This window comes from Spinacia oleracea, chromosome 4 (assembly GCF_020520425.1).
Source record: "Spinacia oleracea cultivar Varoflay chromosome 4, BTI_SOV_V1, whole genome shotgun sequence".
NCBI lineage: Eukaryota > Viridiplantae > Streptophyta > Magnoliopsida > Caryophyllales > Amaranthaceae > Spinacia > Spinacia oleracea.
In genome coordinates this window covers 178,547,129-178,563,384 of record NC_079490.1, presented here as the reverse complement: position 1 = coordinate 178,563,384, position 16,256 = coordinate 178,547,129, and the positions used below count along the sequence as shown (strand labels likewise).

The 16,256-nt window shown below is 33.1% G+C and overlaps 3 protein-coding genes across 3 annotated transcripts; 1 reads left to right on the top strand and 2 right to left on the bottom strand.

The window, feature by feature from the left end:
* Positions 1 to 4,437: 4,437 nt before the first annotated feature.
* LOC110791098 (transcription factor bHLH143) lies at positions 4,438 to 8,363 on the top strand. The gene is made up of 4 exons (XM_021995853.2): positions 4,438 to 4,596; positions 5,461 to 6,065; positions 6,163 to 6,317; positions 6,409 to 8,363. The coding sequence occupies exon 4, from the start codon at positions 6,426 to 6,428 to the stop codon at positions 7,545 to 7,547; it is 1,122 nt and encodes a 373-aa protein (XP_021851545.2). The 5' UTR covers positions 4,438 to 4,596; positions 5,461 to 6,065; positions 6,163 to 6,317; positions 6,409 to 6,425; the 3' UTR covers positions 7,548 to 8,363.
* Positions 8,364 to 9,579: 1,216 nt separating this feature from the next.
* On the bottom strand, positions 9,580 to 14,151 carry LOC130459638 (uncharacterized). The gene is made up of 2 exons (XM_056827117.1): positions 14,019 to 14,151; positions 9,580 to 10,745 (listed from the first exon to the last, which is right to left on the bottom strand). The coding sequence occupies exon 2, from the start codon at positions 10,671 to 10,673 to the stop codon at positions 9,963 to 9,965; it is 711 nt and encodes a 236-aa protein (XP_056683095.1). The 5' UTR covers positions 10,674 to 10,745; positions 14,019 to 14,151; the 3' UTR covers positions 9,580 to 9,962.
* Positions 10,770 to 13,057, bottom strand: LOC130472216 (uncharacterized). Its single transcript, XM_056842717.1, has 2 exons — positions 12,059 to 13,057; positions 10,770 to 11,882 (listed from the first exon to the last, which is right to left on the bottom strand). The coding sequence occupies exons 1-2, from the start codon at positions 13,055 to 13,057 to the stop codon at positions 10,770 to 10,772; spliced, it is 2,112 nt and encodes a 703-aa protein (XP_056698695.1).
* Positions 14,152 to 16,256: the final 2,105 nt, after the last annotated feature.

Here is a 16,256-nt window from a genome sequence, read left to right as displayed (position 1 = left end):
ATAAAGGTGGGTGTCGGATATGAGATTCGTAAAATCTGATCCGATCCAACCCATTGCCATCCCTATAAAGGAGAAACACTCTATTCGAATAACAATTCTTTTTGTTTTGAGTAAGAAGAAAAATTATGATCAAGTTTCAACCCTCGTGATTACTTAGGAGTTAGGCCCTGTTTAGTTCACCTTATTTCAGGATCTTATTACTTATTTCAGATTTAATCAGATCAGATCAGATCAGAAAAAATAAGTTCAGATCAGATCAGATCAGAAAAAATAAGTTCAGATCATATCAGACCAGACCAGATCATATTATTATTATTATTATTATTATTATTATTATTATTATTATTATTATTATTATTATTATTATTATTATTATTATTATTATTATTACTATTATTATTATTATTATTATTATTATTATTATTATTATTATTATTACTATTATTGGTTTAATAAAAGAGAATGTTATTTTCAGTGCAATTAAAATCTATTATTTAAGGCATAAAAAACATTAACAAAATATTCAAATTCATCATGTCCAAAATAAAACCATTAAGTCCAGATCAGAAACAATATGATCAGATCATGTCCATATCAGAACTGATTTTTACAGATTAGAACCATTATATATCCAGACCAAAACCAGTATGATCACATAATATCCAGATCGTAACTGATATGTATAGATCATGTCCAGAAAATGTTCAGATATGCAAAGATCTTGTCTAGATCAGAACCGATTCTTACAATCATGTACAGAACCAATATGTTCAGATCAAAACTAATTTGTACAGATTATGTCCAGATCAGAATCGATATATCCAGATTAAACCTGGTCTAGATATCGACTCTATACAGATATATTATGTTCATATCAGAATTGATCTGCAAAGATCATGTCCATATCATAATTGATTTGTATAGATCATGACCAGATCAAAACTGGTATGTCCAAATCATGACCAGATCAGAACTAATCTATACAGATCATGTCTAGATCAAAACTGATTTGTACAAATCATGTCCAGATCTGTATAGATCATGTCCATATCAGAATTGATATACAAAGATCATGTCCAGATCAGAACCGATCTGTCCATACGTGTAGATCAGAACCGATATATTCGGATCGATCTATCTAGATCATGCCTGAATCTGTACTGATTTGCCAAGATCAAGTCCATATCAAAACCCATATATCCAGATCATGTCCAATTTGAATATTTCGATCAAAACCGACATGTCCAGATCATGTCCAAATCAGAACTTATCTGTACAGATCATGTCCAGATCAAAACTTCTATATATAGATCATGTCTAGATCTGTACTAATCATGTCGATATTAGAACTGATTTGTCCAGATCATATCCAGATCAGAACCAAATTTGTATCTATCATCCCCAAGTCAGAATCGATCTGTACAGATCATATCCAGATCAGAATTGATATGTCCAGATCATAACGGATCTATCTAGATTGTCTAGGTCTATCTAATATAAGGAATAGTTGAATAATGAGCAAAGTCAAATAAATAATAACAATATTATAAATTTGTCTGACATTTATTTTACACATAAGTCGTTTAATACTAATAAATATAGATTTTTGTTTAAACTTAATTCTGAAAAATTAGATCAAATCAGATCAGACCAGACCAGATCAAATCAGAAAAAATAAGTTCAGATCAGATCTGATCAGACCAGATCAGATCAAATCAGGAGAAATAAAGTGAACTAAAAGGGGTCTTAGTCCAATAGTTACAGGTCATACACCCTTATGACTTTAGGAGTAGGGGAGGTAAGGAGATCCCCACTCCCAAGCATATCTCTAACCTCTAATGAATTACGTACCCCATAGGTAGTAAGACTCCTAGGTACTCCGGTTTTCTAAATGCATCACTTGGACTTTGGAACTATTTATATACGCCGGAGTATCAAGTTTGACTTGAAGTTTTTACTACTCTACCCGTCCCAAAATATTCTTTAAGTATTCCATTTAGGATGTCCCAAAATGTAATATTTACATTTCTTTTTGTGTCTAAAGATTATATTAATATTCTTTTTGTGTTTAATGTAATATTCTTTTCATATAAATGCTTTAATATTCTATCAAAATTTGTGTCTAAAGATTATATTAATTAATTAAATTCATTGGGTTAAAAATCTTTCACACTTTTCCAATGAGGCATTAAATATTTTTAATTTTCCCAATGTCATATTTTTGATAAAAATGAAAACATTAAAAATAAACGTAAATTACCTTGTTTAAATTAAAAAATACCCCATCCGTTTCTTTTTTTTCTTTACGTTTGACCTTTTGCACGTTTATTAACTACTCCCTCCATTCCTAAATGTTCTTCCTGTCTCTATTTCGGGCGTTCCTATATGTTTTTCCCGTTTCTATTTTTGGACATGACTTTTTACCATAAATTTTCCCACCATCCCTTATTTAATTCATTCACATTTCCTCATTCACCCATCCAACCCCACTTTTATGATTTTTTTATTACTTTATTAAAAATATCTTCTCTCTCCTTCATTTCTTTATTACTTTCCTTCACTACTTTATTACTTTCTCTTACACTCAATCATTACTCTTACACCCAATCATTAGAAGATTCAATTTTCTTAATTTTCACCCCAAACCTCAAATGGAAAAAACAAATAGGAACAGAGGGAGTACTAATTAATGTGCATTGAGATTCTTTTTTTTTTTTAAATTTAAACAAGGATAATTACGTTTATTTATATTTTCACTCTTATAAAAAATCTGATATTGGAAAAATGAGAAAAAATTAATTTCCCAATAGAAAAGTGTGAGAGATTAAATTACCCAATGAATTTAATTGGTTAAAATAATCATTTGACACAAATTTTGATAGGATATTAAAACATTTATGTGATAATATAAAAGGAAATGTAAAAAACATTTTGAAACATCCAAAAACAAAAACGTAAATAACAAAAAGAAACAGAGGGAGTAGAAGAATTTTTCATGCACATTAATTGATCGTTGAAACGCGTGTAAAACGTAAATAACATTTCAGGACGGAGGGAGTAAAAGTCAAATATGATTATATAAAATGATGTTGAATTAGTAACAATATCAACTGTTTATAATATATTCTACAAATAAAAAATCAATCAATCATCGATCAATCAATCAATACTATATATTAAAAGACACACCAGGAATGACACATGTCATCTCCTGGTGTATCCTTAAATTTTTTTAAATAAAATTTTATTTAAAGATTCTTTTAAAATATCTAATTTCCTTATTTTTTTCCAAACTTACGATTTCATGTGTATTGTGGAAAAAAAAAATCTAACATAATATATTAATACTAATCATCAATCATCAATACTATATACTAAAAGACACACCAGGAACGACACATGTAATCTCCTGGTGTGTCCTTAGATTTTTTTAAATAAAATTTTATTTAAAGACTCTTTTAAAATATTTAATTTCCTATTTTTTTTTCTTCCAAACTTACGATTTCATGTGTATTGTGGAAAAAATCTAACATAATATATTAATACTAATTTGAAAAATATATGTCAGAAATGGAAAAATCAATTTTTTATGATATTATTGTTGTTATAATATATGTAGTAAGTTGTTACTCTGTACTAGCAAGATTGTGTTTTGATTTTCATAAACCTTTTAAAAAATAATTAATTATACTCTTAGCCTACATGCAATAGTTTTTTAAAAAAAGAGTGTATTATTATATTTGCATATCCAAACAAGCATTTTTTTATTATTATTTTCTTCCATTTATGTAGCGGTTACGGGTACGGTTACAGTTATGGATATCATTCAATTTTAAAAGAAACAGTTACCTGATAAAGGTATGGTCAGGTTTTTTTTTTGCCCAACTTAAGTATTTTTGTCGAAACCCTAACACCTAATATTGCACTAATCACTTTATAATTCGAATAAATAATAATTTTATCTATTTTCCAACAACCCATAATAAAATTTGATATGATTTTGTTTCATTAAATACTATTTTAAATAAATTAGTCAGAGTAGAGAAAAAATTTATTTAGTTTAATCCGTGCACTGTACGGGATCTAACTTAGTTACAATTAAAATGATGCCTGAACAAATGCGTAGATCCGAACAGTAATATTTTTTTTTTTTTTTTTGGGTGTGAATGAGCCATAAGGGCGGGGATGAGAATCGATCCCAAGATAACTTGGAATCGGGATGAAAGCTCTAACCAACTGAGCTATCCATCACTCTCCCGAACAGTAATAATATGACTCCACCAAATTGATGCTTTTGTTTATCATCTTTTAATGGCATGTCATAAAAGAGTTAGGCAAATTTACCCCCCCGTGCGGTTGACACTTTTGACACTGGGCTTGCAAAAAAGTTAGGAGGGTTAAACCGGTAAATAATCTCTATAAATCATCCTTCTGTCTACTCGTCCCTTTTTGACTGTTGTACTCACCCTCTTTTCTCTCTCCTCAACTACCATTTTTTCTCCTGAAATTCTCTCTCTCCTCAATTTGCAGTTTGCAGTCAGCTATTGGGTGATCTGATCAAATCTCCCACCTTTCTTCTTCACTTGGAATTGGTTGGTGAGTTTTTATTTACTCTGATTTATTTTTTGGTTATTTGGTTATGAAATTTCAAATTTGTTAGCCTGCTTTTAAGAACAAAAAAAAAACGGATTAAGATTTAAGAATTGTTTGTTAAATTGTAGCTGAAGAAGTAAAACATTTACTGAATTGTTAAACACCCATGTATGTTTTGCTAATTAATCCCTGAATTTTTCATCAGAAAGGAATTTTTTGTTTTTTTGTTTTGATGTACCCTTAATCTTAAACATTTGCTAGTGATTTTTGAGGATTAGGGTTTTGGTGATTAAAATGATACACAAGAAAAAGACTGGAGTCCCATTGAATTTTGGTGTGTGGGTTTCGACTGTATAATTTTCCAATTAGGAAGACAGTAAAGTGAGTACAGGGTAATTTTTGTCATTCTTGGTATGTTTATTGCAGCTTCTAAATTTGTAGCATCATTACTTCATTAGTTAGTTGTAGTATGTGAAATCTGGTGTTTCTTCAGGAAAATTTGAGATTGAATTATACATTGTGGCTTATTTAGTTTTTACCATGATGCTTTGTTATGAGTTATGACCTCCTTAGCTCACCTAGGGTGGTTGATGATAAGGTTGGTACATATGGACCTCCCAAGAAGCCTCCAGTGGCGGAAATCACACTGGTCATATGATAAATCTTAGCTCTCGATTCCCTTTCGATTGGAATTCATTTTATTTGTTATGATGTGTCATATGATAAATCTTAGCTCTTTTGCTTCCCTTTCGATTGGAATTCATACTATTTGTTATTGTTGTGGGTTCTTTGACTGTCAGTCTGTGATTTACAAAAAGAATCATAGCTTGTTAATTTCCTGCTGTTTTTTTTTTTTTTTTTTTGCAGGATCTTTAAGTATCTAGGTGTAGTTATTTCGCAAACTTGGGGATAGGGAAGAAACAGCATGCTTTGGTTCTGCTGTTCGATTGATGTTAATCGCTGTGTTATTTCTTTAAACTTGTACTGTAAGGTTATCCTGTAAAGTTTCTCGCCCTTTGCCGTTAGTCTTTAATATATCTTCAAGTGTTTTCCCCTAATTTACCATGGGTTCCAACCACGTCGCCACTGTCCCCTGGTTCTGGTACATTATCATCTAAATCTAAGTAAAGATATAGAGTTGAACTAGTTTAGAACTTGTAGTATCTCTCTGTTTTCCTTAATTGTCAGTATTTTAGCTAGCCTTTTTCCACTTAAATATTCCTTAGGTACCACTTTCCTTCAGTAATTCAGCCTCTTTTATTTCCTAAGTTTTCATCTTCCTTAATCGTACTGGTGGTCGTATATTGTTTGATTTTGAGGGTATTATCAGAAAGGTTTTAGTAGTAGTTATGGTGTGTCAAGGAGCAAGCCAGTCAAGATTTCGGGCATTGAAGCATGAGAATGGAATTGCGGGAAAAGCAACCATCATAGTTAGAATTATAGCTTGTTATCAACTTTTGCAGGATTGCCAGGTATTTATGTTAACAACTTTCCTTCTCAAAATTTGGCAATGTTATTTTCTCTTTGCTATGGCAGATAATGATGCAATTCATTTCTTGTTGCTTGCAGGCCGAATACTTCCGTCAATTGCTTAAACCTATAACGTAGATTGGATTTGCACTAGGCGTTGTTTGTTTTCTGCTGAATATTTCGCTTTTTTTTCTTCTATATTGTATTCTTGAGGGAGAGGCTGAATATATCGTATTGAAGCATCTATAATATCGGTTAGTATCAAATCTTTTTTTGCCATTCTCAAACAAAAAAATGCCATTTGGTTTGTGTGATACATATTAAACTCTCTCTTTCCAAAAATAGGTGATTTTTTCAGTTTAATGGTTGAGCTGAGCAGCTCTTGGCTTTGGCAGCAACATTTTCCTTCGGAATCATCTGTTTTCAGAAACCGTATGATTGCACCCGTTGAACACAGGCAACACGAGTTTTTGCCTGCTTCTATAAACCCTTGTAGGGTTTCGTCAAACTTGGGTTTGAATGGATTCGGGTATTCTGGATTTCCCGAAAGAGGCCATACAATTGAAGGTACTGGCTCAATACAAAAACCTGTTCCCCATCAACTTACTCAAAATCAATGTCACGGAGAACAAAATCCTGTGTTTCCAGCTAGACTTGATGAGAAACCATCAACATGCGAATTACCTTGTGCTCAACAGAAGAAGTATCTCATCTTTGACCGTTCTGGAAATGAAACGAGGCTAATCTTTAGTTCCCTGTGTCCTCGGGCGGAGAATCTAACAACTCCCGTACCTGCTAGTCCTGCTTGGAATCTTCCAGCTGAAGAGTCATTTGGTGCATACCACCAATATGTTGCTGAAAAACAAGGAAAAATAGCTGAACAAGCTTGGACTAAGACACATGCTTTATGTGAAGAGTCAGGTGAGAATGAAATCATCGATGAAATCAGTGAAATGCGGGAGGACACTGAAGAAATTAATGCGTTGCTTTATTCTGAGGATGATGATGATGATGATGATGGCTTGGATGATGATGATGATTGTGATTGTGAAGAAGATGATGATGATGAAGTGAGCAGTGGTCACTCCCCATTGGCCAAAGAGATGAGAGATTGTGAGAAGCAAGAGGAACAAGAGTGTGAAAAAGATTTAGATAATGAAGTGGGTAGTTTAGAAAGATGTTCAAAGCGACAGAAAGGTGGAGTACGAGAAAGTCCAGTATATTATGAGGGCGTCAAATCCAATGACGGGGATTTCATGAATGAGAGAATGATGTGGCCTACGATTGGAAGCAAGAGACCTAGAAAGGATAAAATCCATGATACATTAAGAGTCCTTGAGAGTATAATTCCTGATTTGAAGAGCAAGGATCCATTAGTTATCCTGGATAAAGCAATAAGCTATCTAAAAGGTTTGAAGTACAATGCTGAGACAATGTCATCAGAAGACCCAGATAGCTCGAGCTCCTACCAACCTTTAAATTGAACATCCTCCGAGTCATACATTCGAAGCCAGAGTTAGGAACTCAAGCTTGTAAGTAGTTCCTTATTTGATGTTATACTTACTTTTTCTTCTGCTGGGATTGTACATAATTGCCTAATAAACGCATTGCAATTCAAGAGTGTGCATTGGTGGGTGAGATATGTGGCTCAGTGGTGGTTTTCATGGTAGCGCGAAATGAGGCCTCTTTCATTGTCAATGAGTAGTAATACCTTTTGGGACGAACAAAAAGTCTTGAGATTTGAACGCATGGGAGATGACTAGTGCTGTTGGGTTGTGCTGGAAAATGACCAGGGAAGGGACCCTGGGATTTGAAGGAAGAAAGAGACTAATATGGCTTCATAAGGTGCATGCGCATTAAGTTAAAAAGGCCCCCCACTCTTCCTTCTCTTTCATTTCAGCCTTGTTGAGCTTTCATTTCTTTTAAGAGGCCCCCCTCTTTTGTTCTTTCTTTCTTTCTTTCTTTCTTTCTCAGCCAACCTTGTCTTAAAGTGATCTCTTAGTGGTTTACTTAGTTACTGTCATGAGTTTGTCTGTAATATATAAATTCTGTCTTGCTTTTTGTGAGTTTGTATACTTGATCCATGTACTCAGTATTGCTTCTTGTAGTTGCACACCCCCGGGGTGTGGTTTGGTTTAAGGGCCGATTAGTGTCTTATAATGTAATAAGAGTACGTACAACTAGTCTCCTATCAGACTGGCTGTCTTTTACTTTAAGGGCCGATTAGTGTGTTACAGTATAATAAGAGTACAACTAGTCTCCTATCATATTGTCTTTTATAAGAATTTGTGTTAACTGTATTTTATTGTATTGTTTTGTGAGAAATGAAATGTCAAAAACTCAAAATGTGATTGATCTTTTGTGCATCAGAAGAGGGTGTCTGTTGCTATTTGGATGGGGGATATTTGGGTCCCATTGAGATCGTACTGGATTTAAAATTGAGAATGGTTGGAAAATGTGGGTTCCATATTTTGGAATGAATACAAAATTGAATTATGGGTTCATTCATGGCGGTGACCTATTTAATTATGCACCCACCCACCTGCCTTGCTTCTTCTTATGGTTTTTCTTTAGGACAATCATTTCGGTTTTTTCTTTTTTTACTCTTTATTCATTGGCTGCATCTTCTCTCATTGATCTAATATCTCTTCAAAATAAATTAAAAAAAGATAGCAATACTTATAAATTGACCAAGGAAGTGATTGGCAAAAATACAAACAAATTATTTAATTATTGTCTAGGATTAAATTCATTTATAGAGCCGATTACGAGTGACCTAACCTGACTCAAAATAGAGTTAATATATGCATTGTCAAGAGTTAAGCTAAAGGTTGGGGTCCAACCTTTTGGTTTTTTCACCCTTTAGGACCTCAACTTTTTTTTTTCACCTTTTGGGGACTCATGTTCATTTTCCGGCCAGTTAACCATAGTTTAACTCAACGTTAACCATACTATCACTCAAACAATAAATTAAGACAAAGGTTAGAGTCCAACTTTTTGATTTTTTCACCGTTTAGGACCCGAATATTCTTTTTTCACCTTTTGGGACTTCAATATTTTGTATACCAACGTTATTTATTATAAAAAAAAAAAAATCAGGAAATGCAAAAAAAAAAGTTATCGCTCAAATTAATAATTATAATAATAGTTATTAATATTTTTATTTTTATTAATTATTATGTAACAATTGTTATTAATATATTTAACATTAATAATAATAATAATAATAATTCATCTTTCCCAAACCCCATCATACAATTAAAACTACATAGTACTCTTCTCCAAACATCATAGATAATATTTACTCATTCATAAGACCTTTAATAGTTGAAACTTAATTTACGTAATCCAATAACAACTGATTTGAATATGTTTATAGAAAATTTGAGGCCAGCAATTTTAATTCGGAAATTGCTGATTAATTTTGATCGAGTTAAGCATAAATCATTTAAGTACCTCATCAAATATGAGCATCAATAATCCAATTGTCTTTTTTTTAACGCAAAGAGACGATAATATTAATTATAAATTATGGGTTTGTTACAAAGGCCACTTCTTAAAGAGGTAAAACATGCGTGCAAGAACAAACAAACCCGAAGCCCAAAAGAAAATTACCATATAATCCCCGACTATTAACAAGTACCTAAACCTACCCAAAAGGCTTGATTTGAGATATCTGAGATGCAGCATTACTGATCTGTGTCCCTTTCGTTCCCAAAAACTTGTTCAAAATGGATCCCATCTTGACTTGATCCTTTCCCAAAACCTACAAAATATGAAAATCCTAAATATAAACAGGAGAAACCGAAGTTTAGACGCCAACACAACAGCAAATAGAACCTGCGTCTCCCAAAAAAACCTTCTCCCTCCTCCTTAATTGTTGGAAACTTCACCATCTTCTAGTTCAACAATCTCAATGGGATTAGAAATTGTTGAACCACCAACAACAAACGGCTCGAACATTTACCCTTTCCTTTGTCTTGTGGAACTTTGTCTTTCCCAGCTACAATATCTACTGCTTGTCTGATGTTTGAAACATTGGAACCAAAAACAATCTGAGCAGGAGAAGCAGAAGTGACAACAGTAGAAGCAGGTTGATCAGTTACCATCTTCAAAGCATCCCTTATCGCAGACTCTACCATAGAAGAATTTGTCATTTCGAATTCTTTCATGTAATGTTCCTTTGCGCAAGCTGGGATAATGTAATGAAGTTTATGGCCAACTGCCATCACCAGAGAGTGAGCTGCCAGATCATGAGCAACCTTGTTACAAAAACGAGGAATGTGATTAAAAGTGATAATCCAGTTTTGACTCAACATCTGAGCTACATCCCTCAGAACTGGACTCAACTCATGATAAGTGTGCTCATCCATCTTTTCCAACATTAACTTCAGCTGAACTGCATCAGTCTCCACCTCCAACTTGTCTATCATCAGATCCTTAGCAATTATTAAACCCTCTCTTAAAGCATATAGTTCTGATGTTAAAGGAGAGTTAACATTAAACTTGCAAGAAAACCCAACAAACCACGAGCCATTAGGTCTTCTAAAAACACCCCCTCCACCTGCTTCTGACATTGATTTCCATGCTCCATCCACATTCAGCTTCATGAAATCAGTCTTTGGTGGTCTCCGTTGAAAGTTGAAATTACCAGCTTCCTGATTCTGTTTGACATCCTTACCCTGCAGTATAAAATTAGTACTCTTCTAATCCACAAAAAAAGCATTATAAAGAGAGAAGCAGTTCTTCATTTTTAATTCAAAAATAGCTGTATTCCTAGAGATCCAGATATGCCAGATGGCCACTGAAAAAATCACTCTCCAATTCATTGAGCAAGATAGGTTAAATCTAATCCAGTCCTTCCATTGTAGACCATAAAAAGCTTTAAGATCAAAATTCGGAATTTGCCAAATCCTTTGAAAAATGAAAGACCATAATATACTTGATTGAGCACAATCTCTAAAGAGATGCATATGAGTTTCCTGCTCTGAATGGCATCTTGAGCAAGTAGGGCTAATTTGATGGATAATTTTATTTAAATTCTTCGCCACTGACAGGATTTCATGTACACAATTCCAGAGGAACATTCTGTATTTATATGGAGTTTTAACTTTCCAGATTGACTTCCAAAAGGTAGAGTCCTTATTAGTTGTAGGAAAAGAGTTGTGTAATTGAAGATAATAAGCAGATTTAATAGTAAAAGTTCCTGTTTTAGAATACTGCCATCTAATAAAGTCCTCCTCATCATCATTAGTAGAAAGGGGATAAGCTAAAATAAGATTTTTAATGCTATCAGGAATCAAGTGTTGTATGTCATTTAAATACCATTTCCCATGTCTAATGATCCTGTTAACAAACCAATGAGCTTTGGAGTCTGGCACATTAACCCCCTCAAAAGTGTATAAAGGACCATCCCCAATCCAATGGTGAAACCATAAGGATGTGCTCTTCCCATTCCCAATATTAACAATCATTCCCTTTTTGAGAACCTCTCGTCCTTTAAGAATATCTCTCCATAACGGTGAATGGCTACTATTTGGAATGCAATCCATGAAGTTTGATTTTTTAATATACTTTTCCTTAAAAACCCGAACCCAGAGTTTGTGAGGGCAGGTTAGAATAGTCCAACCCAATTTTGCCATGAAGGACAAATTCCACTCCCTCAATCTACGGATACCTAAACCTCCATTATCAATAGAACTAGTGATCTTATCCCAAGAGATTCTTGATAAATATCTATTGTTATCAGTTTTATTCCACAAGAACTTTCTATTGCGTTTCTCTAAATCATACACAGTAGAAGCTGGAAGAATATTAGTCTGCATAACATATAATGGATAAGAATTTAAAACCGATTTTATTAGAGTACACCTCCCCGCCATGTTTAAGAGCTTGACTTGCCATCCTTGCACCTTACTAGTAGACTTATCAAGAAGTTCAAGATAATTACTAATCTTAAGTTTATTAGGTCTAATGTCCACCCCTAAATATTTACCAAAACAAGTTGAAATTTTGAAACACGAGAAGCAGCAATATCATGTCTAACTGAATGGTGTAAAGAAGCTGGGAAAATTTGAGAAGATTTTCTCATGATAATCCTAAGGCCTGACCTCTGCCCAAAATCCTCTAGAACACCTAATATGTGTTTCAAGTTATTACTCGAGGCTTTGCTAAAAAGGAAAACATCGCCCGCATAGAAGACATGAGAAATCCTTATGTTCTCAGTGATGTTGATTGGTTTCCGTACTCCTAAATTAACTTGTTCCTCAATTATCGTAGAAAGTCTATCCAAGCATAATACGAAAATATAAGAAGATAAGGGATCTCCCTGACGAATACCTCTAGTGGGATAAAATTTATCACAAATTTTCCCATTCCAAAGAACAGAAATTGAAGAAGAAGAAGTAATACATGACATAATAAGGGAAATAATATTATCAGGGAAATCAAAGTGAATTAGAGTGTCCCGAATGAAGTCCCATTCTAGACTATCGTAAGCTTTTGAAATATCCAACTTTAAGGCCATCAACTTATTCCTTTTTTTAGCCTTATGAAATAAATGGGCCATTTCTTTAACAAGAATCACATTGTCCTCTATCCCCCTACCTTTAATGAAACTAGATTGTAAGGGACTAATAATGCGGTGTAAAACTAGCTTCAATCTAGAGGAAATTATTTTCGTGATTAATTTGTAAATGGTATTACACAGTCCAATAGGTCTAAATTCAGTGATAGAAGAAGGTCCTGAGATTTTAGGGATTAGGGCAATATAAGAGTAATTAATATCCGAAGGGACCTTACCATTTTCAAAACAGGTGACACAAAATTTGTAAATAGAATTCCCCAAGTCACTCCAAAATCTTTGAAAGAAAATAGGTTGAATTCCATCAGGCCCCGGAGATTTGGTGGGGTCCATACTAAAAAGATTAAGACGGACTTCTTCCAAAGTCAATTTCGACGAAATCAAAGACTTTTCATTATCGGTCAAGCTCATTGTACTCAAAAAAATATTCTTTCACGAGCTATAAGAATGAGACGTATTAAAAAGAGTAATAAAGTAATCTGTGGCCATAGTTTTTAAAACCAGTTGATCCGTGATCCAAATCCCTGAATCATTTTTTAAAGTTAAAATCTTTTCTTGGGACTTTTTTATTTTGGCCAAAGTATGAAAATACTTCGTATTATAATCTCCAAATTTTCGCCAATTTATACCTGCTTTTTGAGGCCAAATGATTCTTTCCTTTTTATAAATATCATTAAGTTCCTCAATAAGGGTAGCCTCTAAGTTTACCAAAAATTGCGAGTAGTGTTTACTTAGAGAAATCTGAATTCCGTTAATACGTGCTAAAATATTTTTCTTTTTATTTTGTAAATTCCCAAAGATATTATGATTCCAACATTTAACAGAGTGAAGAAAATTTTGTCGCCCTTGTAAAAAATCCTCAGAAGGAGGACTCCAGTTATTAACAAAATAAGAAGCAAAATCAGGATGCATTAACCATACTTCCTTACATCTAAAAGGATAATTTCCTTTAACAACAGGATTAAGCAAAGAAATTAAAATGGGAGAATGATCAGAATATGTGCGAGGCAAATGATGAACTTTAGTAAAAGGGAAAGAATCCAACCATACCGAATTCACCAGAGCACGATCATTCAATGAAGGTCTGAAATTGGGTTTCCAAGTAGTAACATAAGGTAGTGATCTAGAATAAACCAAGGTCCCCCAAATAAGGCTTTTTCATAATCCTCTTCCGTTGAAAATCGAAAATAAAAGACTCCTTTACCCACATCAATAATTTCTAAAGAACCCTTAATTCTCCACATAGCCCGAACTCGTGCATCCATATACGTAGATCTAACCGTTAGTCCTAAACACTTTCCCATTAACGTGTATTTCCATGGATTTCTTAATCTAGATAAAGTTTCTTTGTCAAATTGAACAACTAAATTACCTTCTGGTGCTATGTCTTCAAGATCCTCAGTCCAATCTTTTGATATGGTAACAATTTCTTTCGCCTCTTCAAACCATTGCGTGGATTTTCTAACTGCCTCCCTGAATGAAATTGGCGGTTTTATTGTCTTCGAAACATCCTGATCGGGAGCTACTGTACTTGCAAAATTATTTTCCTTCACCATTGCTTCCATCGGAGTCATCTCTTCGTCCTTATGATCACCATAGCTTCCATGATGATGTTGATCCTGAGCTCCATGCAGATCGTTTGGATTAGGAGACGTCGTCTCCTCCTCCATAAGGATCTAGGTTTTTTGTAGACTACAATTCAAACTTGTTCTCTTTTCTCTCTAAGACTTTCTCTCTCTAAAAGTAGACTTTTCTAAGAATCGTATCTGTTAATCCAATTGTCTTTACTGTCATAAAACAATCAAGAAATAGTATGATATATTAACTTGTGATCAAAATCAGAATTCGTTTAAAATTAACCTATTTTTATTATTTTTACGTTTTTGTGTGGACATTATTAATATTCTTCAAACAAACCACAAATAATTGTGAGGATATACCATCAATGGCGGATCTTCCTAACAACTTGGGTCCCTGGTCGGAAAATTCCGTAGTGTATTTTTAGTTCCACCATCCCCGTAAACCTTTGAGTATAACTGTATGAATATCGTACTCTACTATATAAATTGCTTAATTCTTCTATTGTCATTGGACACCATAACCGAATATATAAAATATGATCAGCTTGTAAATAATTATTTTCTTCTTTATTCATTAGATTATTTGATACCCAAATCAATTTATATATGGGCTAAATTTATGAATTAAGTTACATATCATTTCAATTTGAACTTATTATATGTTAATGATTAGAAACTTTAATAATTGAATTGGAATTACATGAAAACTTGAATGAGGTCTCAAAAGGTGAAAAAAGAAAGTTCAGGTCCTGAAAGGTGAAAAAACAAAAAGGTTAGTCCTCAAACTTTTGATTTACTTTAACCTTTTAACCCAAGGACCTAACCTTTTAATGTACTCTAGTTAAATTTGGCCGGAAAAGGGGAATGAGGTCCCAAACGGTGAAAAAAAAAGGTATAGGTCCTAAACGGTGAAAAGTTCAAAAGGTTAGACCCCATTTATTAGCTTAACTCCAATGTCAAGCTTACACAAAAAGTTTTACAAAAGGTTTTGCATGCACAAGGTGTACAATAAATTTATTGTGCACCAACATAACTTTTACCTAATTTTCTCTAACTTTTACTCAGTTTTCTATAACTTTTATATTATTAAAAAAAAGTTAATAGATAAACATTTTAAATTGTTAAATGATTAATTTTATACATTATTACTGATTTTGAAAAAATAATTTTTATTAAAGTGAAAATTTTTATTACTAAAAAGTAGATAACTTTTACATATATAAGGGTAACTTTTAAGTATTTTACGCCAACTTTAACTTCGGTGTACAATATTTATCGTACACCCCATGTAAATAAGAATTTGTACAAGCTTTATACTTCGTATTGTTTAATATTTGAATGAAGCAATAGCTTTAAGCTTGCTCGATCAAATGCTTAACTCGAGTGATTTTGAAGAGTCTAGTTTGCGATCAAAAGTTCAACTCAAGTGATTTAGGCTTATAGCTGATTAGTTGATGCTTGAAACCCAGTTTGAAATTTAACTTTAATGAATGGAGCTAATGAAGACCCATGAACAAGTTAACAGGTTCTTAATAACGTATACGTACCACGTAAAACTTCTTTCATTCACTAGAACTGAACATGTCATTTTATCTCCAGAAGTCAACCATTAGATACTCCGTATGATTTTGAGTGCACATAAATATATAGCTTGGAATAATAAGTGTATATTGTATATCAACTTTTTGAATAGTAAACCACAATATGACTTTTGTAGTAATCTGGGACATCGTTCAGGTTAAATACTTGTTCATGATTAATTTCATGGTTAGTCATTCGTAATGTGAAAATGGTTTCAACCAATATTGAATTTCTATAAGGTAATGTTCATTGTTTGGACTCACTCATCATCTTACTTTCACCCCCATCTTTGTGGACTAAAGAAAATAAAATAAAGGTAAGATAGAAATAGTTTGGATGTGGTGCCAATAAGTGCCAAAGATTTCGCGTGATTTCAATTTACCAAAAAGTATAATTTACTTTTCTAACTTTTATTTAATTTTTAAAGCCTACTTTTAAAGCTTTCAATT